Source organism: Seriola aureovittata, chromosome 1 (assembly GCF_021018895.1).
Source record: "Seriola aureovittata isolate HTS-2021-v1 ecotype China chromosome 1, ASM2101889v1, whole genome shotgun sequence".
Taxonomy (NCBI): domain Eukaryota; kingdom Metazoa; phylum Chordata; class Actinopteri; order Carangiformes; family Carangidae; genus Seriola; species Seriola aureovittata.
The window spans coordinates 31238201-31265251 of NC_079364.1; the positions used below are offsets into that span (position 1 = coordinate 31238201).

Below are 27051 nucleotides of genomic sequence, written 5' to 3' on the forward strand. Positions count from 1 at the left end.
TTCAATACAATGTAAATTATTAATAAACTTTATAGTTTCACACTTGGTGGATGGTCAGTTTTCTCAGAGATCAGTTCTTCTTCCCTGCTGTAAAACAGTGGCCTACACAAAAGGTTGTGCTGCGCAGCCACTGACAACTGCTTAGAGTGATGAAGTATTCATTTTAAATAGTGTAACGTTAGCCGTTAGAAAATGTCACGCACACACGTACGTGCGCATGCAGCTGCTACATCCTGTTTCCAGACTACATACAAGACACATGGATGTTACAGAAATGTAAGAAGTAACAAGAAATGTCAGTAGACGAACGTCAAAGATGTTTTTGAGGTGATGGAGAAAAATTGTCTCCGTTAGATAGTTTTCCCACCAGAGTCCTGACAAGTTGTTTTTTTCATTGTTAAACATCCCACTAGATACAGACGTCATTTTTAATGACTAAATTTAACACATTTTCATAAAATGTTTGTTATAAAATTAATTCTTCAGATCTTTAAACTTTCAGATGTGAAGTAGCTGAGTCACATCCTGCAGGTGTTATGTTGGAGTCAATACTGTTATCTTATATATACATAAATATTGCCAAAGTATGGCTGTTCCTGTCATATTATCCCAGTTTAACCTTCATTCCACTGGCTCCCAGTATCTTTTAGAATAGATATTAAGGGGCCCGCACGCACGCACGCACGCACACACACACACACACACACACACACACACACACACAGTATCATTCATTAAATTAGATATTGTGTGTCTTTGCTTTTGTTAGCTTTAAAATAAATGCTTTTGAAGATACCTGCAGGTCTACAGTATTTAATGTTGCACACCTAAAAACCCTTCAACCTATACCAACAATTGATATGGTCATTTTGATTATAGTTATGAAGTTAATTATTAATCACAAGTTGCAAATTGTTTATGAGACTGAATCAATGAATAAGCTATCCGATCCCTTTTTAAGGGTGGTGCCCCGAGGTGGATTTAATGTAAATTAAATCATATTACTTAATGAAATGAATTATCTCTGATCGCCAAAACTGATAATGTGTTGCACCTAAAAAATGCCCTCAACTCTTCATTACAGTACAACTATAAGAAACAACCCATGATGTAGATTCCTGATCTTGTCACTGAGCTGTGTTGATATTATCCAAGCCTATAAACAAATGGCTTGTAACAGCTTTCTACTAGTGCTATTGCGTATTGTCCAGACCCTTGACAAACACTTAAGTTTGTTCCATTACTTCCTAAAAGACTCACAGCTGGCAACCACGAAGCTGCTTTTCATTTATTTTCTTAATTTTTCTTTCTTGATTCCTGTCCCACTTGCTCCATCATTTATTCTCTCTCCAGCCTCGTCTGCATCTCATTAAAACAGTTAAACCTCATCAAAAAGTAAAATTAACGCCCAGGAGAGAAGGTTGTTTGATTGGCTGAGGTCAGCGGACTCTGTGGGAGAGGGGCTGATGAATAGAGGTGGAGGCTTATAGATGGATTTCTCAACTCTTTGAAAGCTGCAGAGGCAGGGACCAGTAAAACAGTAAACCCCCGTAAAACTAGTTCCATGGGGAGAGGAGAAAGTCAGAGCAGCCTGGGGCCAGCAATATCAGACCAACAGCAGCTATAACAGACATATATCCACACTCTCAGTAAGTTACACTGACTGCTCCAAAGTTGATTTGACACAAAATTTAAACAATTGTGTTAATTTTTGTCAATTCATCATTTAAGTTATATAAGAAGATATTAAAGGTCCCATATTTTATTATTTTCCTGTGTTTTATTTGAAGTGTTGATCCATAAGAAGATATATTTGTGGTTTTAAGAACCAAAAACAATCTTAGTGTAGTTTTACATCTCCTCTCTCAGGCTTCTCTCTGGAGCTCTAGCAACAACAGGTCGGTTTTCTGAGTAACACACAACCAGGCTACGCACAGGTAATGGATTGTAGCCTACTACTGTCGCTTGGTAAAACTCACCTGTAATGCCGCTGAAATGAGATGAAGACAGAAGGTCAAACAGTCAAATTTGGACTAAAAATTATTAAAATCATTGTGGCAACTGTCTCTGATGTTGCAGCGTCTGGGCGGACCAAAAAGTAATCCAATGATCAGTAGAAGAATGGTGTTAAAAATATTAAAAGCTTAAAAGAGCGTTGGAGAGGCCAAACAAAACATGAGCACGACACCTAAATAGAAATTGAATAGAAATACAGCAGATTTCAAGTAAACACTTGCAAAAACCAAATCCTCCAACTTTGGAAGGTTTGTCCAAGTGGGCTGTGCTGTTGTTGTGACATCACAAAGTTACAGAAGTCCTGATGGCTCATTTTAAACAGGATTATGGCCATTTTTAGTGTTCATTTCATTCTTGGTGTCGACTAAAATAGATTTACATGCTTTAATGTTCTGAAAAGACATTATTTTTTCTTTTTCTGTACATTTTCTGTACATTATACTGTACTCTCTTCACCCTCAGTCTGAAACACTCTGTTAGAGCTCAGGGCTCTTTAAGGCCTCCCTCCCCCCTCTGATGGTGGCAAATACCATGGCAACGACACATTCCTCATGTCTTGTGTAAACACGGTTGCGGCGGCTTCGGTTCTGCCTTATCGTTTTGCGCAAGAGTCTGATCCTGAAGCAGAAGATGACAGACCCGATACACCTTCACAAGCTGGACTGGAGCAGAAAACAAGCGTACCCACTGTCAGGCAGCTGGAAGGAGGGAGAAATATGAGGAGCGCTGCGAATCAAGACGCTGTACAGTCTGCAAAGGCTTCGAATGACAGTATTCATAAAACGGAATACTTTTACTACAAACCCTTTTGATTTTTTTAGTCAGGTCTCGGTAACCCCCCCCCCCCCCCCGTTAGGCCACATTAAGTTAATAGAGATTAGAGAAACGTCTAACTGTGTGCATGGTTTCTGAAGCAGTCCTCCTTGAAGTGCCGGATCACACTTTAATATGGAGCAGTGGAGGGAACCGTGGAAAAAATAAAGTAGTTTTCTCCAGCCAATTGAGAACACAGTCCTTCTTGGCATGGCTACAAAACTAAAGAAAACTCTTCACTATAAGTAGTTATGTGCTGTGCCTTGTGTGGGGGCGTGGCTAGCCTGCAGGGGGTGTCCATCTTACAGGTGGGCTGCACCAAGAGACATATTGAAGTCAGCAGGACCAGGAAGTAATGTCAAACCCCCCAACCAGGCGTGACATACAACAGAGAAAATTGGGTTTTTTACCCTGACAGAGTTCCTCCCTTTGGTGTAAACTTTGATCCTTGTGACTCTGGAGAACATTTACATGCACAAAAACCTATATAACAGTTGTATATTCTCTCGTTCCTTCCTGTCTAATGTGACACTTTGCTGTTTTGCTTTTTTTCTTTTATATCATTGTACATTGGATATCTTTGGATTTTGCACTGTTGGTCAGACACAACAAAACATTTGTGGATTTCTCCTTGAGCACCTGTAATTACTATTTTCCCACAACTTTCTAGCTCTTTTACAGACAAATCGAAAAAAGAATCAACAGATAATCGATGAGTAATTGTTAATTCTGTTATTGATGCTAGTGCTTATCCACACTAGATTGGATATTGAACCTTGGTACAGTATTGCAGTATCACAGTTTTTTTTTTGTACAGATATTTCCTGATTCGAATCAAAAGATTGTGATTTTAGATGATTTTTAAGGAACTGTTCGGGTCTCTGCTTGTTTTCCTCTGGTTTCTGGATTATATAAAAAAGGGTTTAGTGGAAAATATATCATGTTTATATTTGAAAAAACTAGGTTTTTCTTATCTAGTGAAACTATTGGCAGTAGTTTTAAAAAGTCCTAGTTTTTGTGTGGATGCAAAGGTCATCACGCTATAGCCGTGGTAAAACCTGCTTGGGTTTTCCTCTTCCTTTGCCATTAAAACAACATATGGTACTAATCAGACAGTAACATGCTGCAGAGAAGAAAGTCAACGGTCAAAATGATCAGCCCACTAACTGTAAATCTTCTGGTTGCAACAAGTAAATTAAATATTGAGGCAGGGGCAGCTCTTTGATTCCTTACACCTTCTGCTCAAACAGCAGACAGATCAACAGCTCAGAGTCCAAACAGATTTCTGCTGCAGGATCAGACTGCACCATTCTGTGCATATACTGCAGTTAGTGGATCAAACTAGTTTACCAACTTCTCTATTATCAAATCAACATGTTAGGATCAAGTGACTGCATAAAGAGTTTCATATGTGATAGAGAGGAAGGCAAAATCACACAGAGGTACAGAGAAGAGCAGCAGGACAGAGGCTGTTTTGGCCATGACGAGTGATCCGCTTTGAAATAAACCCAGCTGAGTTTGTTTTGAGATAATCCTCCTGTCTACAGTTAGGAATGCAGACCATGAGAGGCATGAGCATAAACTAAATAAAACATCTCATGGGACATCTCAAGGACAGGGACGTTAACATTAACACCATCACTAGCAATTAAAAGCCCAAATTTCAAAAAGTAAGTGGACACTTGGCTACTAGATCTCTCTTAGTGCGTTGTTTCAACATTAGTTCATGCACACATGCGGTGGAGTGGTCTGTCAATATGAGGTGTAAAGAGGTGACCATGCAAATGAAGAAGATAATAATGAGGCTAAAAAAAACTTAGCAAAATCTATCAAAGAGGTATCAAAGGGAGTTGGTTTGCCAACATCAACAGCTGGGTAGAGTCTAAAAAAACAGGTGGACACAGGAAATGGCAAATGACCGAGTAGACCAAGGAGCACAACTCTTGTGGATGACTGGAAAATCATTTGCATTGTGAAGAAAAACTTCTTTATGACTGCTCTTCAGGATGTAAGCATACATCTGCCTGTGAAAACACGACTCCATGAACCGAACGTCAGAGGATCCACCGCAGGATGCTGCGATGCCCCACAGCCTTGGTCCTGTGTGCTGTGTGGGCTGGGTGTAAGCTGAGATGCCATCATGTTAATTGGGAACAGCAAAACCCGACTATCACACCCCATTGTGATTATTATTGTTTTTTCCTTTATCAAATCTCAGTTTGTTATTGTTGCAGTGTGAGTCTCTTTTCTTTGTTGCGGCTTGCAAGCTGGATGTAACAGATACAAACCTCTGGTCGGCCTCCTGTTTCCTGTTTACCCAGAGTCATATAAAATATGAACCATTTGTGTGAAATTTTGTCATAATTGTTGTGTGAAGTCTTGAGTAATGGCTAAAAAGTGTTTTCTGAGGTCACACTGACCTTGACCTTTGACCACCAAAGTCTAATCAGTTCATCCTTGAGTCGTACTGAATGTTTGTGCCAAATTTGATGAAATTCCGTCAAGGTGTTACTGAGATATCGAGCCCATGAGAATGGGACGAACGGATGGACAGACAACCTGAAAGTAATATGCCTCCAGCTCTGACTGTCGCTGACACGGAGGAATAAAAACATAAATTAAGAAGCCAGAAGAGTTCTGCAACAAAGTTCTATGGACTGATGAAAATTGATCTCTATCAAAATGATGGGAAGAGGAGTGTGGAGAAGTAAAGGAACAGCTCATGGCCGAAAGCCACAATCTCATCTGTCAAACATCTTGGAGGTTCTGTTGTGGTTTGGGCCTGTACGGCTGCCAGTGGAACTGCCACTCTGTCATTTATTAATGATTTCATTGCTAACAGATTTTTTTATTTGTTGTATTCTGTTATTTTATTTCAATTTGAATGTGGTGAAGCTCTGAGCCTGAAGAACAAAACACGTGAAACTATCCAAACATGACCCGACTGCCTTTGAAAACCGTTCAGCTTTACCTGCCCCTGCCCCTGAAAACCACACCCCCACAGCATGAGTGGTGCCTGAGTCCTTTAGGTGCTTTTTTGCAATGACATTCCCTCTTTCACTGAGGTCTGGCCAATCTGCCATAAAGCCCAGATCAGTGGAGAGCTGCCGTGATGGCTGTCCTTTTGGAAGTCTCTCCCATCTCCACACAGGATCTCTGGACGTCAGCCAGACTACTACTGGACTCGATCTACGGTCTGGATTTTATTCTACGAGTTAAATCTGTTTCAATCTCTAGCCAGCACATTGCTGTGAAGTACATAATGATACCCACTTTCACTTACAGTATGAACAGTTTATGTCTGTTTATGTGGCAACATCACTATACAGTGTATGTTCAGAGTTAAAATATGGTCCTAGTATTTATTTCTTCTTGTTACTACACTTCATTCTCAGGAACATTTCTCGCTAGAGATACTGGGGCGCCTCAAGATATCTTGTATATATATATATATATATATGAACCAACAGACTGACATAACCAACTTCACTGTCCTCCCCACTGCTAAAGAGCACTAAGTGCATCTCAATCAGCCTATCAAAGACACACGATTCATAAAAATGCTGCGCACATCAGTTAATGTGGGTTAAGAAGAGGGGGTCACTACCTTCTCATCATACACAATGCCTGGTCGGATCTCAGGAGCCTGGTAACCTGGCGTGCCCTCGACACCCAGGGCGCCCTCATGGAAGGATTGTCGAGAAATGCCGTAGTCAGACAGTTTAATGTTGACTGGGTCCTGCACCTGGAAGAAGACACATGGATGATTAGCAAGCTGAATCAGACGGTAGAAACAGAAAGCAAATCTGTTTCTTTATAATAAAAAAAAAAAAAAAAATTTTTTTCATATTGAATGTTGTCAATAAACCAAAATCAAAAGTTTATGGCTTTCTGATGGTGATTCACATACAGACCTGCAGAGACCACACCAGGATGTTGTCAGATTTAAGGTCACAGAAGATGATGCTCTTCCTGTGAAGGTATGCCAGTCCTGCTGCAATCTGGTAGGCTACTCTGAAGGTTAGCATGTGACCGAGGGGCATGTACTTGGAGCCTACAAATAAAAAAAAAAACATAACTTCATGTTCCACTAACATTAACACAGGCCAACGTCAAGTATCATGATGCATATGTGTGTACGTGCCTTTGCGCTTCTCCTCCAGCACCGTGTTGAGGCTGCCCAGAGGGGCTAACTGCAGGGCGAAGCAGAGCGGGTGGATGCTGATGCCCACCAGAGAAACAATACAGGGATGCTGTAGAGAGTGCAACATACTGGACTCCTGGCGAAACTCAGAGAAGCTCCGACAGGCATCTGCAGACTGCAGGTGCTTCACCATGGTGTCTAAAGCAACGAGAAGAGGAATGAGAGGGAGCACAAAAGTTAGATATGAATGAGATATATGGAGAACAGATCTGAGGCCAGAGGGAAAGCTCTCAGAGACCCAACTGAATCATTTTTACAATCCCTCTCATTCTGAATATTCCACCAGCAATGAATTCACTTCTTTACTCCATCTCTGCCCTCCCTTTGTTATCTGTAACTATAGTGGTCTGCATATCTAAATCTAAATATCTAAATATGAGGTAGAAATGTGTGACAAAAATAATCCCAACGAAAATGTCTGTGAAGATTCTCAGTCATCCAGGTCATGGTTATCCAAGAAAGGTTGAATCAAGGGCAACTGGACTTGGTTGTAGATACTTGAAGATGTTTCATCTCCATCCAAAACCCTTGGTTCATGTGATGATGTCTGAGACAGTTCCATTATCTGATGAGGACCATGGGATGCAGTTAAAAGCTCAGAAAAAACAGTGAGTGAACCTTGAGTTGAGATTATTGTGTCACATAAGATAAAGAAAGAACTTCAAAAAAAAAAAAGCCTATAGTCTATGGCAAGAGAACAAGCGTACAGGCTGCAGGCAGTCATGTTTGGGTGGGATTACCGCTGTAACAAACCTTCCTCACAGCAGCAAACACACAGGTTTTACTACTAACATCAATGACGGATGAATTCCACTTAGGTGTTCAGTTACCCAATCAGCTGCGACGCACAATATCAGGGATCTGAAAATAGAACATGCTAATGGAATGTGGCCACTATGAACTTTATTAATTACACTTGTGTTTGACAGGTCAAAGAGTCTTCTGTGGAAAAGGTCCATTGACTGTCGTGGCTAGAAATGCACTGTGTTCATTTACAGTAGTTGTCCTAATACGCCTTAGCAGCGCAGTACAAGCACCTTAATGGAATGGGGTCATCAATAATGTTATTAGTTACACATGTGTGACAAGTCAAATTGTCCCGCTGTACAAGGTCAACTGAGTTTTTTTAGGATTTTATTTTCATGTGTTCTAACAAATAAGATATCACAGGACAGAAAGATGGTAGATTCCTCTTTATGGCTGTATGTGATATGCTATTTATATGTGTGTGTGTGTGTGTTTGTGTGTGTTTGTGTGTGTGTGTGTGTATGTTTGTGTGTGTTTGTGTATGTTTGTGTATGTTTGTGTGTGTTTATGTGTGTGTGTGTGTGTGTGTTTATGTGTGTTTGTGTGTGTTTATGTGTGTGTGTGTGTGTGTGTTTGTGTGTGTTTATGTGTGTGTGTGTTTGTGTGTGTGTGTGAGTGTGGTGGTGGCGGCGGGAGAAGCAACAATTAGCTATAGAGAGAAGCAAGTCGTACTGCCATGTCATTGTTTTACACTTTCTAGAAACACAAATTATTTCATAACAAATTCTTTCAGAATATATAAGATTTTTTTTTTTAAAGTTTTTTAAAAGTTAGAAAAATGATCCTGGCCTGCATCCTTTGGTTCTGACTGACTGAGCGGCGTGCTGTGGAAAACTCTTACACAGTTAAGGAACATTAAAATATTGTAATTGCAGGTAGTATTATAAATGGTTGTGAGGATGACCCACACAAGACAACCCAAGTTAGAGATTCTTGGTTTTATTTAGTACTGACACCAAATATTGTCCATGAGCAGCTTCCAGAATATTAGTGTCAGATTTCAAAAACCTATCAAACAATTTAACGAAACACTAGATACGCGTCACTAAGAAGAAGAAGATGGCTGTGTACCTGTGTCGCTGCTGATGGTCTGCTGTCGACACTTCTTGAAGTGGAAGCGTTTGACGGCCACCGGGTGGTCCCGATATCGAGCTCGGTAGATGATGGTCCCACTGCCCCCCTGGCCAAGGATGTTATTCTCCTCCTCAGTGTACTCCAGCTGGGCCCTCTCCAAAAAGAGCCTAACACACACACACACACACACACACACACACACACACACACACACACACACACACACACACACACACACACACACACACACACACACACACACACACACACACAGAGGTGTTTGTTTATCATTGAGTCCCAAATCTGGAACTGTTTGCTGTCTCAACCAGAACCAGGTGAGTTTCATCTCTGTAGGTGCATCACAGAGATGACACATAGATTACAGAGAACGGCAAGAAAAAGGAAGAACTGTTTGGAATTAAATCCATTTATGTATAATTTTGTCTTAAAACATGGTCAGATCTGCATCTAAGTTACAATTTTGAACAAAAACTTGATTTTTGATTGATCAGTTGATAAACTGATAAGACACAAATCATTGTCTTGTTCTTCACGACTACTCACTACTTGTTATAAATCATAAAATATTTGCTCTAAACAGATGTGTTCCAAAAACATCAGTATCACATTAAAACTTAACTGGAGAAACATTCACACTAGAAAGACTTAGATTACCCAGAATCCTAACCTCAACATTAACCATGATGTACATTGGTCACATCTGGGGAACAAAGCCTCTCTTTTATCAGTCACCCTACAGGCTGACAGTAGAGCCACATTCCTTTGCCCATCCAGACTATCCCATCCATCCCTCTGTCACCCTCTGCTCACAAGCCTTTGATGTGCTGCTTCAACCACAGGGACAACATAAACCAATCAAGATGTTGGCTTAAATGAGCTCTGGCCCTCCAGTCTGAATGGTGACACAATTTAATGTCGACTCTGGAAATGGTTTCCTTTCAGGCAAAACATTTGGATGTAAATCTGCAGGAACATTAATTAAAAGTAAATGTCTAGTTAATCATTTTAATAAGCTGAATCATTCAATGGTCCAGAGCAGGGATATCCCAGCAGATCTTCACCACAGTATCAAGAGTGAATCAAACCATGTTTCAATAAACTAGTATCAAATTTGAACTCAGTTTGTTTTAAATGTCCATACCACATTTGACTATTTTCCTGTGTTTTATTTGAAGTGTTGATCCATAAGAAGATTTATTTGTGGTTTTAAGAACCAAAAACCATCTAAACGTAGTTTTACATCTCCTCTCTCAGGCTTCTCTCTGGAGCTCTAGTAACAACAGGTCGGTGAGCCAATCAGAAGAGAGGCTTCTGATGTAACCCTGGTAACAAAACTGATTGGTTAAAGGGGCTGTTTGGACGTTTTTTCTGTTGCCGAACATGGTTTCTTGCAGGGAGCAGGTGGTGGCGATTCTTGCTTTACAAGAGCTTCGGCCATTGTTGCATTTACAAGACAAGTATAATACGCCCTCTGGCCAGTGCTACATCTTCAGGGCAGACTGGAGGCTGCAGTGAGTCGCTATCAGAAAGTGACGGGACAGGCTGGGGCTAGCTGGTTAGCGTGCTAACTTCAGTAGATAAAAAGATGTGACAAGAGACGAGACAAGAGTTAACATTGGTGTTGCTCTCCAGCTGTCGGTTAATAAAGGAATGAAGTTTGATGCTGAATCCACAATGTTTCTTCTAGACTGGTAAGTAAACAGCTGTTAATGCTAATGTTAGCTATGTAGCTCCTTGAAGGTGACCAAAAACACTATAAAAATAGAGGGTAATTCAAACATCTCCTTACCTTGGCTGATAAGTGGCTATGGAATAAGCATGATTATGCACTCTGTGGTAATATAAATGAACAAAGCAGAATGATTTATCTGTCCAATCTCATATCTTATTGTGCTTATTTGAGCTCCACATTGGGGGGTGGAGAGCACCAGCTGTGTGTCGTCACATTGTTAAAAAAAGATAAATACTGGTAAAAGCTAATAGATCAGTCTTTTAATGTACGAGCAACCCTCCAGCTGAGAAAATGTATGATGTTAGTTAGTGGCACTTGTGTTTATACCAACATCCATCTTAGATTCTCTAAGAGCTCGAGTGCAACACATTTGTAGTTGAAGTTGCACAAATATTTGGAGCAGCTGTTTAACTGTTGCAGCAAACATTTCCATGGGTCTGTGCTGTTTTACAGAGACAGAGATGGTCTTTCGCAACTGACCGCCCACCCAATACCCCCTACTCCTAACCCCCCCACACACACACAGTGTTTCAGAGTACTTAATGTGTGTGTATGTGTCTATGTGCGTAGGACAAAGAGAAAGACTGCATGTTTACTCCAATAGTTGAAGGAGTGGTGGTTACCCTTGAGCCCTGACAATACATCAACAGATGCTGTCACTGGCAACAAATCAGCTGAAACTCATTATACAGCCAAAGCCCTGGAGAACTGCTGACTGTCAGTGTGTGTGTGCATGTGTGTAAGACAGAGAGACAGAGAGAGAGAGAGAGAGAGAGAGAGAGAGTGTAACAGTTAGTATATACTGTGTGAATCATCCAGCTCCTGTGGAATGTGTCTGGTGGAGGGACCAACAGTCTGAGGTCCAGTGACCGGGTGTGATATGGAGTTTCTTTCTTTAGTGAAACGCTCGGTCTTTCATTTTGCAGGCATTATTTCTTCACTTCATGTTCAGATTTTATAATGCTTTCCCTCAAACCCCTTCCTCCTTTTCTCCTCCTCTCCCTGCTCCAGGGCAGATTTTCTCTACTCCTCCTCAAAACGGTTTGTCTGCACTCAGATCTACTTCTACTACTGCTGCTGCTGCTGCTGCTGCTGCTGCTGTGTCTTAGTTCAAGATTTAACTTTGCCAAAAAACATGAAAAGAAACCTAGTGAACATTGGCAGCACATTCTTTGGTCAGATGACACCAAGATAAATTTGTCTGGATCAGATGGGGTCCAGCATGTTTAGTGTGGACCAGGCCAGGATTACCACAGTGATTGCACAGTGCTGACTGTGAAACAGGGAGGGAGGAGTTTACTGATATGAGCTGCATGACTACAAAAGATTTAAAGGAGATTACATTTATAGGTTCAATGAACACAATTATGTTTACCAAAATACTGAATGAAAAGATGACTCTCAATCTCAAGAATCTATTCAACATTTTGTCTGCAATTTCTCTTCTGCAGAATTGAATGGACAGTGTTCAGAGGCTAAAGTGGGAGAAGGTGTTAATCTGTTCTAAACAATTTTACTCCTCACACATAATGTTTTGGCAGAACGTACAGTAGGAAAATCTGTATTCTTTCACACAGTGTAACTAAGCAAACAGACCCACACATCCTCTGAGTGACAGGAACACCACAGACTGCACACGTTTGACACCAGGAACACAAAATCGCACAGATGTGTACAGCAAAGTCTTGTAAATGGTAAATGGACTGCACTTATACAGCACTTTTATCAACCGCTCAAAACACTTTGCACTACCTGCCACATTCACCCATTTACACACATACAGAATACTAAGGGAACAGCCATCAGAGGCAATTTGGTGTTCAGAATCTCGCCTGAACCACTGGCCTTCCTGTTAGTGGACGACCCGCTTTACCTCCTGAGCCACAGACGCACTCACGCCGTAAAAGCTTTGGTGATGGGAGTTATGGTTTTTGACTGAATAGCAGGAGTTTGAGAGGTGAGTCGAGCCAAATCTCACTAAAGTCTGTGCCTAACTCAGGGGGAAAGGAGCTACCATCACCATGGCAACCTTAACTGGAGCTGGCTATACATAGCTGATGGACATTTAGTTATTAACAGCTTCTGTGGTCTCTGTGCTGTTAACCCACAAACACACACACGCTGCTGCTACATCCTGTTTCCACACTACATGGATGTTGTAAGCCCAATATCAGAAACGTCACATGCAACAAGAAATGTTGTTGAGGTGAAAAATTGTCTCCATTAGATAGTTTTCCCACCTAAGTTTTTTTTTTCATTGTTAATCATCCCACTTGATACAGTTACTATTTTTAATGACTAAATTAAACACATTTAAAAATAATATTTTTTTATGAAATGAATTCTTTAAATCTTTTTTAAAGATCTTTAAACTGTCAAATGTGAAGTAGCTAAGTCACATTCTGCTGTTGATCAAACAGATCTCAGGTATTATGTTGGAGTCAATACTGTTATCATATATATACATAAATATTGCAAAGCTATGGCCGTTCCTATCATATTATCCCGGTTTAAGCTTCACTCCACTGGCTCCCAGTATCTTTTAGAATAGATATCAAGGTCCTTTTACCGGTTATTAAAGCTCTTAATGGTTTGGGACCAGCTTACATTGCAGATTCTATGTCATTTAATAGTCCTTCACAAGCTCTTAGGTCCTCTACTGCCAGGCTTTAAAATAAACACAATTTTATGCACAAGAAAAGAGGCTGTGCAGGTTTTTTAACTACGCTACAAAACTATGGAGTAGCCTGCCAAGAGCTGTAAGAGATGAGGGCTCTGTGAACATTTTTAAGAGACAGCTGAAACTCTATTTATTTAATTTGGCTTTTAATTCATTATCTCATATTTCTATTTACTGGTTTATGTTTTTTCCATTTACATCTTTATCATCTACTGTCTTTTTATTGTCTAATCTCATTGTCCTTCTTTTCACCGTTATTGTATTGTACTATCTTATTTCTTATTGTAAAGCACTTTGAGCTACATGTCTTGTAAGAAAAGTTCTCTATAGATAAAGTTTATTAATATTATTATTACACCTGATAGAAACAATGGCCGAAACTTCTAAAATTGTACTGAACCAAATATGTCTTCTGACAGATTTGGTGGAGTGTGCAGCCCTGGCAGAGGTAAAATAAAATGGTTGGATAAATGGTGAGAGGTTACCGTGCAGGGAAGTCAGTCATGAAGAGCTCTGGGACCAGCTCCTGGAGGGGGACTGGCTGGTCAGGATGCTGAGGACAAATGATATACTCCTTCTCCACTGCAGCCAGCACACAGTCCTCCATGTTAAAGTAATGGACCCCTGCTTCGCCTCCTCCATCATCTCCTCCACGATTTCCTCTCTCTCCACTCTGGCCGGGCCGGCTAGCTAGGAGCTTGGTCTGCTTCTGTTGACCACGCGAGACACAGAGAGGACAGGGGGCGTACTGCTCTATGAGGAGACTCCCATCGCTTTCACTGGCTGTCAAAGCTGCAGGTGAAGACACAGAGACAGCACATGTATATGATTTAGACTTGTTGCATATCAGATTGGTACACAGGGCTGGACCAGTCTCAGTCTCAAGATTACTACTCAATTACTACTCTAATGCAAGTGAATGGCTTTTCTAGGTTATAATGACAAATAAATAATAATAACAACAATACATTGTCGATTTTGTACTTTGGCCACATGACTGTCTTTTCTAATGGTACGGTGTAGTACAGTGTCAGAATCATGTATCATGTTCAGAATAACATATCTCACCCAAACAAGCTCCAAACTGCACAAGAAAGTATGGTGTAACTCAATCCATGGTGAAATATTTCTATTTTATTTACTCATTAAAATATATTTCAATTTTGACAATATGGTATACATATCTGTGTGGGCTCCAGATTAAGCATGGTGCAGCCAATCAGCCAGTCTATTTAATACATTTTAAAATGGGACATTTTATTCAAAGGTTACATGTGTGGTATGCTGCTTCCCTCTGTTGGACTTCCTTTGTCTACACAGGTCTTCCTTCTTTCTTTTGGATGTCATTGCAGTTCATCACATCCGCTGAGGATGACCTCAGGCTGTTCAGAAGGTGAGCCTTCATGTGGAACTCGTTCATGCTCTTGTGGGTTTCAGTCCCAGGCCTGGACCTCAACACTTTTATGGTAAACTGAGCTCTGTGGTAGTCCTGCAGGGTATTACTTGGTGAAATTACATCTGCGAGGTGCAATAAAAAATATTTTTAACTTGTTTCCCAAGTTGTGGCACTGTCTCATATCCAGGTAGCCAGCAGGCTGCCATCTTTGATTTGATTTGGAAACAGGTGCCTGTCTACAAGAGTCAAGTAATCAAACGATGCATTTGTCTGCGTTGTAGGTTGTAATTATAAGTGTCTGACAACATTATGGATAAGATTCAAATAGAGACAGACCTTTTTGTTAAAGAGTAAGATCCTGATTGTTTAACCAGAAACAGCTGTTGTATCGCTCTGTTCAAAGGCACCAGACATTTTTTACCTCACAGAACACGGGAGTTGCTGGTCCGCTGTGAATAAGCACTTTTACTGGACCTGGTCTGACGCACACTAACTGTTTTTGTGTTGCAGCAGCTGTTTAATGGTTTTTGGGTCAACTGTCTCGCCCAATAGTGGACCGAATGCAAAGATCTTTATCCCTTTCACTAATTTACACCGATAAACATGGCTCAGTGTTCCTTAAATCCTTTAACGGAGTCTAGTGTCCCTTTACGATACTGTACATTATAAATATTAGTATAATAATGTGTATATGTATATTTGCTTTTTGATTATTACATCTCTGTGTCAAACTAGAATTATGGCAATTGTATGACTCCACCAACGAGTCAAGTTTCAAGAAATATGGTCACTCTCTCTTTCCGGACTAAATTCCCTTGACAGGTTACTGGGATATTGTGTTCATTGGAATGGGACAGACAATCTGAAAACATAATGCCTCCTCCCTGATTGTTGCTGGAGCTGAGGCATAAAAATGACTAATCAAGAGGAAGCAGTCCTCACAGTCGAGGCTGGATCACATACCGGCAGTGTGTTGTTTTTTTTTGTCCGTTTCATCTTTCAGTTTCATTCAAATAAAAATAGTTTGTACAGAAATGGTCCAAATTAATGTACAATGTAAATATTTCAGTGTTTGATATAAAGCTGTGGATATGAAACATCTGCTAGAAAAACACGTGTCCATACTGCCAGTAATGACGTCTCCCACACATACACACACAAAACCCTTCCTGTGACTGAGTGAGTAACAGTGACCCTGGGTCATGTAAGCAGTCTCTACTTTTGTGAAGCGATCTCTGTATGTGTGTGTCCAAGCGACTGCTGGTCTGCATGTCTGTTTAAATAGTAGTTGTGCTTTAAAGCTGCAACAAGTCATATTTATTTTAATCAACAGTAGATCAGATAACCGTTTTGTGTTGCTAGTGATAAACCTACAAAGAATCACCAACAACTCTGTAGTTTCCCAATTCTGAAGAGCTTTTTAGTGTCTTTTAGCTCATTGTTTTGGTTCAGTCTGAGCGCTCTGATCAATCACAGCAGCAGGCAGCTGTTCTCAGTTAAAAATATCTGATAAACAAACTGTCCCCCGCTCCAGCACCAAACAAAGTGGAGCATTTAGCAGCTTAACAGGGCTTTTTGTAAGTTTTATCTACCACCAAACGTGATTTCTTGCCAGGAGCAGGCTTTTGTGATTGATAAGAGCTTCAGCTATCACTGTGTTCATAAGACAAGAGGTTTTAATACGTCCTCTGAGCAGCGCTACATCTTCAGGACAGATTGGAGGCTGCAGTGAGTCGATATCGGAAAGTGACGAGGTGAGCCGGGCTGTCTGGTTAGCGTGCTAACATGTGGCTAATGTTTAGATTGATATGCATCCTGATTTTTTTGATTTCCTAGTTCAAATGGAACATGCAACAAAAATCTGAGTATAGAGAGCTGACTGTCTCCACATAAACAGAGAGCCATGCACTGACCAGGGAACCACTGCTCGATCAGGGAGTTGACGTGGTCTGTGATGAAGGCCATGGCAGAGAAATCTCTCATCTCTGACTGGCAGATGATCTTTATGCCTCCGCTCTTCTTCCGCTTCCAGTTGACATCTGATGACTCCACGCTGCAGAGACACAAACACATGTCACCGCCTCATTTCACTGGAAGGTTAATCTGTTTTCAGCATGTCACAATTCAGCTGATGTTGAGCAGCTGCAGGAGCCGGCTGTTCAACGTTAATTCTCTCTTCCCTTTTAGCAGGTGCATTTAATTCAGATTTTCTTTTCACTAGAAATACCTAGGTTTCCGTGTTAAATTCTCATTTTATACATTATGCTTCAGAATAAATTAAATAAGACTAAGACTGCTGTGATAGATATGGCAGGTTAGCATCACTGCAAAATAATTTCCTTTATCTGTATTAAAGATATTAAAGCTTTTGTGTCGAAATTGCTGAATACCTGGAACTACTTGCAATGAAATGAAAATACCACGACTTGAAAATGAAGGTAAATAATATAATAATATCAGCAGACTTAAGATATAAACACACACAGTACCATATATGGTGCAAATTCTGAGCAAAGATTATTTCTTCTTCTTATTGTTTATTCTCAGAAAGACAGAAATCCCCTTTGAAGTCCACGTTCAACTATGGAACATACAAACCCACCCACTTCCTGTGAACTAGAATGCCCTTGAAGTTGACTGAATATTAATTCTGACCTGCCTCCACAGGTTTTTGACTCAAGTCTACTTAGTCTGGCTCCTTTAATTACTGCCCCTTTCCTTCCAGCCCCAGCTCTGACCTGAGATAACCTCCATCAAACGTGACCAGCAGCCCCTCCTTCCAGTAGATGGTCTGGCTGCGTCGGACTCTGAAGGTGCTGCATCGATTCCTCTGCTGGGTTCCAGCAAAGCTGTAGATCACAGAGCTCCTGCTGTGCTGGCTCCTGGTATTTCTTTTGAGCTCAAATGACTACACAAACACAACATGTCAGGCTGTAAATGTAAAACCCTGAAAGTGTGAAAGTATGAGAGGTGAATGATAAGAATCTGCTGGTTTCAGTACCTGCAGGTCCATCTCTGTGAGGCTGATGAGCATCCTGGCAATGAAGCGCTCCCAAAATCCGGCAGGAACAAAGCTCATCTTGAAAAGACGTTGTAGGGTGTTGTTGAACTGCTGGCGGAAACCATGGATGTCCATCGCCGGCTTGGGAGGAAGGAGATGAGGCAGAAGATAGCTACAGAGAGAGGAAAGGAGGAAACTTTAGGTATGCTTTCTGCTTGACGCTAGTACCAGAAATGTTTTTGTCACATTAGCTAGTACTTTATACTTTAAAAGGGCTGTTTGAAAGTTTTATCTGCTGCCGAATGTGGTTTTTTGCAGCGAGCGGGTGGTGGTGATTGTCACTTGACAAGAGCTTCAGCCATTGTTGCATTCACAAGACGTCCTCTGAGCAGCACTACGTCTTCAGGGCAGAGGAGGCTACAATGAGTCGCTATCAGAAAGTGAGGAGATGGGCCAGGGCTAGCTGGTTAGCATGCTAACTTCAGTGGAAGAAAAGGCATGATAGAGACAAGAGTTAACATCGGCTTTGCTACTTTCCACCTCTGAAGACAGTTGCGGAGAGTAAAGGAATGAAATTCACAACGTTTCTTTTAGCCTAGTAAACAAGCAGTTAATGCTAACGTTAACTACGTAGCAATAGCAAAAGTGACAAATAGCTCCTCTAAGGTGTTTGATTGTTTCCTATGTGGTAGGTAGTTGGTTGCTAAGTGTTTGCTAGGGTGCTAACTGTGGTCCGAGTGTTTTTAGGTTTTTAGTTGGGTCTGTGTGATGGTTACTAGTCATTTTTATTTGGTTGCTAAGTGGTTGCTATGGCTTTCCAGGCAGCTGCTTGGGTTTTATGGGTGTTTACTAGGGCATCATAAGGTGGATGCTAGGCAGTTGTTAAGGTGCTCAAGGTAGTTGTCCGAGTGTTGCTAGGTTGTTGCTAAGGTGGTTGGGATGGCTGCTATGGTGATTCTGGCTGGTTGCAGTGGAAAAATTGAGAAATCTTGGCTTTCTACTTGGATAGTGACATGTGTGCTTTGTGGAGAAAGAACACATATTTAAAAAAGTATAAATATAGTATCGATCTGTATATAGACAATATTTTACCTGTTGTTGGCCACAGGCAGAGCGATCTCAAACTTGGCTAGAAACTGGAAATACTGTTCCTCTGTCTGCTCGGTGAACCCCGTTCCTACCAACAGCATCTGCACAACAAACCACATCAAAGAAGGAGGAGGAAGTCAGGAATCCTTAACACACAAACAACTAGCAAAGCCTAAACTTTGTCTCTGATATTTCAGCTGCTGGTCTTTCCAGTTGCTTCCTGGGTCTCACCCTGAGGTCTTCAGCTCGAATCACTCCATTCCTGGCTACAGAGCGAGATGACTTGAGGTGTATGATCCTCTCCAGGCATTCTGACAGCCACACGGGACACAGGAAATAGAGGGTACACAGACCATGGCTGGTGTCCGGGAAGTGAAGCAGGGTCCCCGTCTCTATCAAGAAGCTAATGGCTGGATGTGCAAAAAAGAAAAAAGCCATGTGCAAGGTGTTTCTTCTTAACTAATGGTCAATGCTGCTAATCTGGGAAATGAGGGGAATATTCTGTCACACCAGTAGAATCAGCAGGTCGGCTTGGCTTCTTATATAGACAGACAGTCACCTTACTGGTCACTCAGCCTCCTAATTGCATCCAAATATGCACAAATGGCACGAAATCTGTATAAGAGCTTGTTTTGTACCTAAACACTTTGTATGTCTTTGTATTTTCAGTATTAGGTACAACCAGTAACTTAATTTTGAAAGTTCAGTAAATATATTATTAATACATATTATATATTATTAATAATTCAGCTTCTAGGATCTGATGGTGTGACTGGTCAATGGTGTTGGAAGTAACGTAGTACTTAGTAAAATGTTACAGTGATGTGATTACTTTATGAATTAGTGAGTAGTGAATGGGATTCAAATGACATAGTGATAACAATTACAGTTACTGATCCCAGTAACACTGCGTTACTTCAACATTTAGGATTCAGCTTGTTCTCAAACAGTCTACGGTGTTATCAGGACTTAGACAGGGGTTGGTCAGGGACATGGTGGCTTGGTGCATGAGTTCGAGGTGGGGGAAGGCCGGCAGAATCTACCATAAGACTTTAAATGTCTCTTGGTAATGTTAGCTACGGGTACACATACATTCAGGAGTCACATAGTTTTGAAGCGTATGTAAAAATGCTTCTGAGGTCAGAATTTGTTTGAAGACACGTTTATTGGAGCTGACAACTGTGTAATCAAAGTAATAAGTAATGTAATCCATTACTTTTGCTGAGTAATTAGTAATGTAAGCGAGTAATATTCAATGAGAAATAAAGAATAGAGAATGATAAATATTTGGAAGCCCCCCACGGCAACGATGCACCTGGGTGTGGTTCCTCTTTAGCCCAATCAATGACAAACACACAGATGTCCAAAGGTGTTTTGTGGTCGTTTCCCAGAGTAAATGGGAATCTTTGTCAAATGAAAACTGTAAAGACATTTCTTTTTACAAGTAAATGGTTCCAGGTATTTTGAAGGGTTTGACAAGTCAAACAAAACATTTATCATGGTGTAACGTTACCAGTCTGTAGGTCCTCATAGTCTCTGATGTCACTTCCTGGGTTCTGTTCAATGACACGGTCCAGCTGGGCATCAGTTAGATATTGGACGTCATTCTCAGCATCTCTCCTCTGCTTCTCTGCTATCACTGCTTCCTGAAGTGTCAGATAACTCCTGGGGATCTGGTGGAGGAGGCAAAGGTGAAAATCTGCCTGTGCTTTAAAATAACATACAGAGGATTAGACGTACTTGATCATTTTGACAGGTTTGTGATCTAAACTAATCTTTGGACCAAATAGTTCCAGGAACTAACCTTAAGAATTACATTTTGTGTTTGCTCACATCCACAGCAGCAACCCATTGCTTGGTGCTGGTGTAATTGTAGATACATGAAGGTGATTGTGTTGTATTTTTGATAATTACTGTTGTGCACAGTTGTAGTTGTCACAGTAGAGACACAGTGCAGAGCTTCACTGGCCTCACTCACCAGTCTGCCCAGTAATTTACTGCCACACGCCGAGCTGCTGCTGTCCTTCATGGAGAGAGCCACCTGGTAGATCAGCTTCTTCAGCCCTTCCAAACCCTCCAGGGTCTTACAGGACACTTCACTGAAAACCAAGACACACACACACACACACTTGAATACACTCTACGGACTAACAGATGTTCTGTGAGGCTGATACTAGTGACACACTAAAATGATTCATATGCAAACACTGCAGCTAATTTTTATCAATGTAAAAAAAAAAAAAAAAAAACAAAGAATAAAATGTAAAATAAGTTCTTACTGCAAGTGTTTCCAGGTGATGTCAGGGTAGCCGGTGGCTCGAGCGCCTGACGGGGATCTGCACAGAGCCAGGATATAAGCTCTGAGCGTGGCCAGTCTCTCAGTGCGAAACTTGGTGTCGATCAGATCCAAATGTGTTCCCACAACCACCACTGCAGAGTTGGGTGCTCGTGCCTACAGGACACAGGTGTTAGTGTGTACAGATAAGCAAAAAACATTCAGTCAGTTTACCTGGAACAAAGTTGATTACACCTGTAATTTCCAATTAAGGCTAATTGCATGAGCAAGGTTATAAAAGAAAACCTGTGAACACCGCAGCTTCCTCACTTCTGTCCTAAATACAACACGGCTTCACTTGGTGAGGGAATGCCTGAACAAGTAAGAAACCAGATCATGAGACTTCATAACGATGCAGAGGAGACACGAGCATCAGTTGACTGCTGAGCTGAAGTACTGACAGGCGCTGACAGTCAAATGAGACTGACAGGGTCGACATCTATCTGACACATGACGCATCATTAATACCATTTTGAATAAAATCCACAAAGTAAGTGGTCTTCAGTGCATTAGTGTTAAACCTGTTTGTGTTAAATCTGTTGCTCTCCCCTTGTTTTCCCCTCCCTAATATGTTTTGTTTGTCCCCAGTCTGTTTCTGTGTCTGTGTGTCTGTCTAGCTGGGCATTGTGGATCCACAAGAATAAACTCAAAACCTTACAGCAGGTCTATGAGGACGAGATCCACGATGACAAGGATAACACTGTTCATCCTGCTGTGATATAATTCCACACAAGTTTCAGATTTAACCACAGAAAATGTGCTACATCTGTCAGTTGTTTATGGCATGTAAAATGTCATTTAATCCAGGGCAGCCCCCGCACTGAAAATATGTTCCTGCAGACATGTGTATGTGGTGTGAAATGGAGGCAGAGGAGAGCACTGAGATCCTGACAAACTGACAGGATCATGTAAAAGTGAGACTCACAATGACAAAACTCAAAGGATAAAGTTACAACTTTGACTCTGGTCAGCCTCTAAAACAAATCCAGGCATAACTAATACTGTAAACGAACCCTATTAATCAGAGGAAAGCAAATGGAAGGCATTACTAAATATCAGTTAGTAATTAGAATTCTATGAACCGTTTCAGTGAAATGATGCAAGCAGTTTCAACATGTTCCATATCATCATGCTTCAATTAATCAGTCTGTGGCTGGTTTGTGGTCAGACAACCAAATCATTTCCCTTTAAATCAGATCACCCCTCCCTCTCACTGGAAACACCAAACCCATCTCACTGACGACTGTCTGGTTCACACAGTCACACCCTTCATTCTCTGACCCACTCACACTCAAGTACAGCTGGAACCAGGTGCTCAGTCGGTCTGGTCTGCAGGAGTATGTCTGTGTGTGTCTGTCTGTGTGTGTGTGTGTGTGTGTGTGTGTGTGTCTGGTGAGTTTGAGGGAGAGAGAGCTAAATTTCACCTCGATGTTGAGCAACCATGTCTGCAGGCTGGCCACAGCCTCCTCTCCCAGAGCCAGGTTCCAGATCACCACATACAGGGCCTTATCAGTGAAGAAACACTGGTTCACTGTGGACATGCTGGCTTGACCACCAATGTCCCACACGTTGAACGCCACTGAGTCCTTCTGTGTGTAACAGGACGAGAGCTGAGTGAACTTAGGGGTCTGGAAAGCAAATATGTGATGTGTCAGCAACAAAAAAAACAGTCTGAGGTGACTCAGTCTTCAGAAAATATGAAAAAGTTATTATTAGATCCACTCCCTAAATTCGGTACAGTTTCCAACAGAAAGCTCACTCTGAATAGTTTTTATTGGATGAGACAGTTATCCCTATAAAAAACTGTTGACAACGTGTTTCCTGGATTATCCACAGGAACAGATACACTGTTTCTGGAAGGAAGTATTGCTGTTGAATTATTTTAATGTAAATTTTCACTGCAGGGAGCACCACAAATTCAATTCCTTTCACTCTGCCTCATACCTGAAAACCTGTATAAAACAACACCATTAGTTTTCACATTAAAGCTACAGTATGTAAGTTATGAAAATCAAGCTAAAGAAAACCCCTCAGTGCGTCGGTGTGAGAGTAGTAGTCGGCCAGAAGCGTGTTTGCATATTGACAGCTGTGGGCTAGTGTTGGCCCAAAATGAGCCACTGAATATTTAGTGGGACTTTTGTGAGTTTGATATGATACATCCATTCAGTCAGTAAATACATTAAAATGAACACGACTTAAAGTGTAAAGCGAAGCTAGCGGCTCTGTGTGGCTGTACTCAGGTGCTTGGAGCTAAAAACTAACATCAGTACGTTAACATGCTCAGTGGCACTACCAGCATACAATTGTTTAGCAGGTATGTTTACCATGTTCAAACTAGATAAATACGAGTGCAGCCAAGCCGAAACAGGAGATGGGTGCCGGGATGAAAAACAAGCAAATTAAGAAACAAACAAATGTTTTTTTTTTTTGTGCAATAAATAAGTGAAAGTTGGAGGCCTGCAGTGTGTGAGCAGTTTGTTTGTTTCTTGATGTTCACCACGTTAGAATGCACTTGACTACTAACGTTTATCACAAAGTGCACATGAGGCTGGTAGGATTGTGACTCGTTTTGCAGGTATTTAGACTTAAACCAAGGTTTCAGACAAATTAACATGTTGATATTATTATGGCCCTTGATGAAAAGTCAGGGGATTACGAAGTGGACCAAAGTGATGATCAACTGACCAAGTGACTATCAGATAAACCAACACTGTCCTCCATCGCACCACGCTGCTAGTATGGTTGAAATCCCTTTGACATGATTTTTTGCCAAAAAGGCAAAAGGGCCGACTAACTGATTTCATTTGGAATTGATTTGAGTACTGTCCAGTGTGTTTGATTTCTGACCTAGAAAACCACAGTAGAACCTTAGGGATGCACCCCGACACAACCCAGTTCTCTTTTCATCAGTATTGTTCTCGGAAAAACTGTTCACATTAAAATCTCTTGTGCATGTGTGTGCACATTAAATACAGAGTATACGTCTGCGCTGTTTGTGTTTTTCTCACGCTGTTTTTGCCGCTGTTGGGTTTCTCCAGCTCCCAGGTGGAGGTGGAGATGCTGCACTCTGCTGGGGTGAAGGCGGACGCCCTGCCAGTCTGCAGAGTCTCCAGCAGGGCCGTCTTCCCCTGCCTCGGTGGACCAATCACAAGCATCTTCAGAAGTTTACACGGCTCTGCCTTTCGAAGGTGTGCGCGGAGGAAAGCCAGGACAGACGCAGGACCTGAAAAAAACCACAAAGGTCCACATTTGGTTTTCATGTTGATGGAAACTACATTACCCATTACCTATTAAACTACGGACAGGTGCCACCACTGAAACCAAATACATTGTACTTAACATTTACTCAAGTTTACATACTTGTACATCTCATGGGCTTTTCCATTTTATACTTGCAGTACAATGCAGTGTACTGTCTACACTGCATTTCAGAGAAAAATGCAAGTTACCCTCCTTTACATGTATCTCATGGAGATACCTGATTATTTGTAATATTACAGATGTTTCAGATTAAACTGCCCAACGGTTCATAAAGTGAGAAACAGGTCATCAAACACATCAGACAGGTTTGAAACAAGCCTGTAGCTTAGACTCACTTCACAAAACCGTATCCGTCACACTTTGCAGACCCACTTCCTAATTCAACTCTGACCTACTGCGCTTAATGTAGCTGAGCCTATAATTATCTTGTACATAGAGGGATTGTTAGCAGATTTTCAGGTTTGCTCACTTTCAGTTTGACCCCAAATAAAGTGATAACCTGATATAAACTGATTGCTTATGCTTCTTCTGTTTCTTACTTTATGTGAGACTGTTACCATGCTGCCAGGTCTGAGCTACTGGATTAACATGGTGAGTACAGAAATGATCGCCTTAGCCACTATAGTAAAACCCATGTCATGGACTGTAAACTAAAGTTTTTCTTTAATGGATGGCTCCACTGTTTTTCCATGTCTGTCTTAAAACAATAGTCAGATGCCCATGTGAACAACGAAACAGGGTTTGTTTGCCGTTAACCTTCCTCCTGTTCAAACTGGCACTAAAGAGATCGAGGACAAAAATCCTCAGTGTACAAATAATACGTTTATCTGAAGTTAATATGAAGCTTCAGTGGTCTGACTTACATACATCAATTCTTTATCTTTCTGTTACAGTCTCTTGAGCGGTAAATTCCCTCCTTACTGTTCCTCCTACTTACGTCAAGGTCTGCGCAAAAATGTCCTCCAAGAAGAGAGCTCTTAATGGCCTGTATCAACAGGAAGTACATTTGCAACTAAGACAGACTTGAAAAAGAGGATTATGACTTCCTTTTGAAAAGACAGTTGAAGGTGTCTTCACGGACAGTTGGACAGTACCTTCTTTTCTTACTTCCTGGGGAACATTAGTGATGGTGAGGTCTTCAGTGTCCAGCTGCCACAGGTTCGAGAGCTGACCGAGCTCTGCCGGGAGCTCCCGGATTCCAGGATTACTGTCCCCAGAGCAGGTGAGAACAGGGGTCAACAATTCACATAAAAGACAGGATGTTCAAAGCTACTTAAGTCAGTTTTGAATAACTTCATTAGTTGAATTATTATTAATTTCATGGATTTTTAATGGAAGAGCCCCTGAGGATCCCTAAACCCCGTTATTAGTAACAGCCAGATGGATATGTTGTTTTTTGGCTGCGACAGGAAATGTGGATCCATGACGTGTGTGAGAACTGAGCAATTTGCTGTTTGTATAAAACAGCTGCAAACAGCTGTAGCAGGAGGACTGACCGCATACCGAGCAGTGGTTCTCAGTGACTGAACTGATTTCTCTGTCAAACCCAAGAAGAGTTGTAATTCTTTTACTTAATTATTTGTTTTCTTTTCAGAAGTTGAACTGACTTTCAACATTTTACTTTTCATGGTAAAATAACGTTAGAAACGGTTCCTCTGTGTGTAAAGCTGAAAAAACAATAACACTGCAACGGATTTTTATTGAAAACCGATGATGTGGTTATTTGATTTAAAATTAAATACATGATGGTTTGTGATTTCTGTGACTTGTAACCATCTAAATTCAATACTGTATATGGGAAAATGTACAAACAGTGCAAGTGGTGAAAATTAGCTGCACTTTGCCATAAAAATAGGGAGGATATTTATTAAACTCAAGATGCATTTCATTACAACTGGCACAATTTAATTTAGAGTGCTAGTAAATCAGATGGCACTGGAAGCTTAGTGAGATAATAGGAGATAAGAAGATTAAATCATGTATTTGTAAGAGTCTGGATTTGGGAAAAAAAATGCCTCATAAAGTTGTAGTTTCCTTCTAGGAAATGTTGAGCCCCTGGTGACTGTTACTGTGAATCTTGTGTATGGGAAAATTTTCTAGCACCCAGACACTGTTGTATTTTACATCTTTATCTTTAGCACTGAGAGAGACAAGACTGCCCCCTACAGAAAAACCAGACTAACTGCACTGCCCCGCCGACACATCATTTGTCAGTGACAGTCGAGGTGAGAAAACAGATCTGGGGATTATAGCTGGACAAACATTACACCGGTGTTATCAGTGTGACAGAGGGAGGACAGGTGAAGGAGGCAGAGGGACTCACTTGGAGAGGTAGAGCTCGGTGAGGCTGTGCAGACCACATACCGAGTGGGGAACACACTCCAGCTGGTTGTCATTCAAGTAAAGCACTTCCAGTGAATCCCGCAGAATCATGGGAAACTCTATGGGACACACTGCCAACACAGTTTCATTCATGATGGGTCACAGCATGTATTCTCAAACACACAGTAGATGTGGTTTATTAGAATGTAAGTATGTATGATTACTTGATCTTGACATTTCCAAAGAAACATAATAAGTAATCAGCAGATTCCACAGAACTGGATTCTTGGCAGGACGCAC

At 41.2% G+C, this 27051-nt stretch overlaps 1 protein-coding gene across 4 annotated transcripts in view; it reads right to left on the reverse strand.

The window, feature by feature from the left end:
• The window catches only part of lrrk1 (leucine-rich repeat kinase 1), a 74391-nt gene that overhangs the window by 13390 nt on the left and 33950 nt on the right, over positions 1 to 27051 (reverse strand). For all 4 annotated transcript variants that reach the window (XM_056375642.1, XM_056375636.1, XM_056375650.1 and 1 more), the window contains 17 exons: positions 26753 to 26882; positions 25524 to 25636; positions 24177 to 24391; positions 22593 to 22757; positions 21113 to 21285; positions 20812 to 20932; positions 20347 to 20506; positions 19065 to 19243; positions 18837 to 18934; positions 17745 to 17916; positions 17482 to 17651; positions 16657 to 16796; positions 13833 to 14139; positions 8912 to 9081; positions 6974 to 7171; positions 6744 to 6883; positions 6437 to 6574 (listed from right to left, as the gene is read on the reverse strand). In XM_056375642.1, coding sequence (XP_056231617.1) covers positions 6437 to 6574; positions 6744 to 6883; positions 6974 to 7171; positions 8912 to 9081; positions 13833 to 14139; positions 16657 to 16796; positions 17482 to 17651; positions 17745 to 17916; positions 18837 to 18934; positions 19065 to 19243; positions 20347 to 20506; positions 20812 to 20932; positions 21113 to 21285; positions 22593 to 22757; positions 24177 to 24391; positions 25524 to 25636; positions 26753 to 26882 — 2789 coding nt within the window. The remainder of the gene's footprint in view (positions 1 to 6436; positions 6575 to 6743; positions 6884 to 6973; positions 7172 to 8911; positions 9082 to 13832; positions 14140 to 16656; positions 16797 to 17481; positions 17652 to 17744; positions 17917 to 18836; positions 18935 to 19064; positions 19244 to 20346; positions 20507 to 20811; positions 20933 to 21112; positions 21286 to 22592; positions 22758 to 24176; positions 24392 to 25523; positions 25637 to 26752; positions 26883 to 27051) is intronic.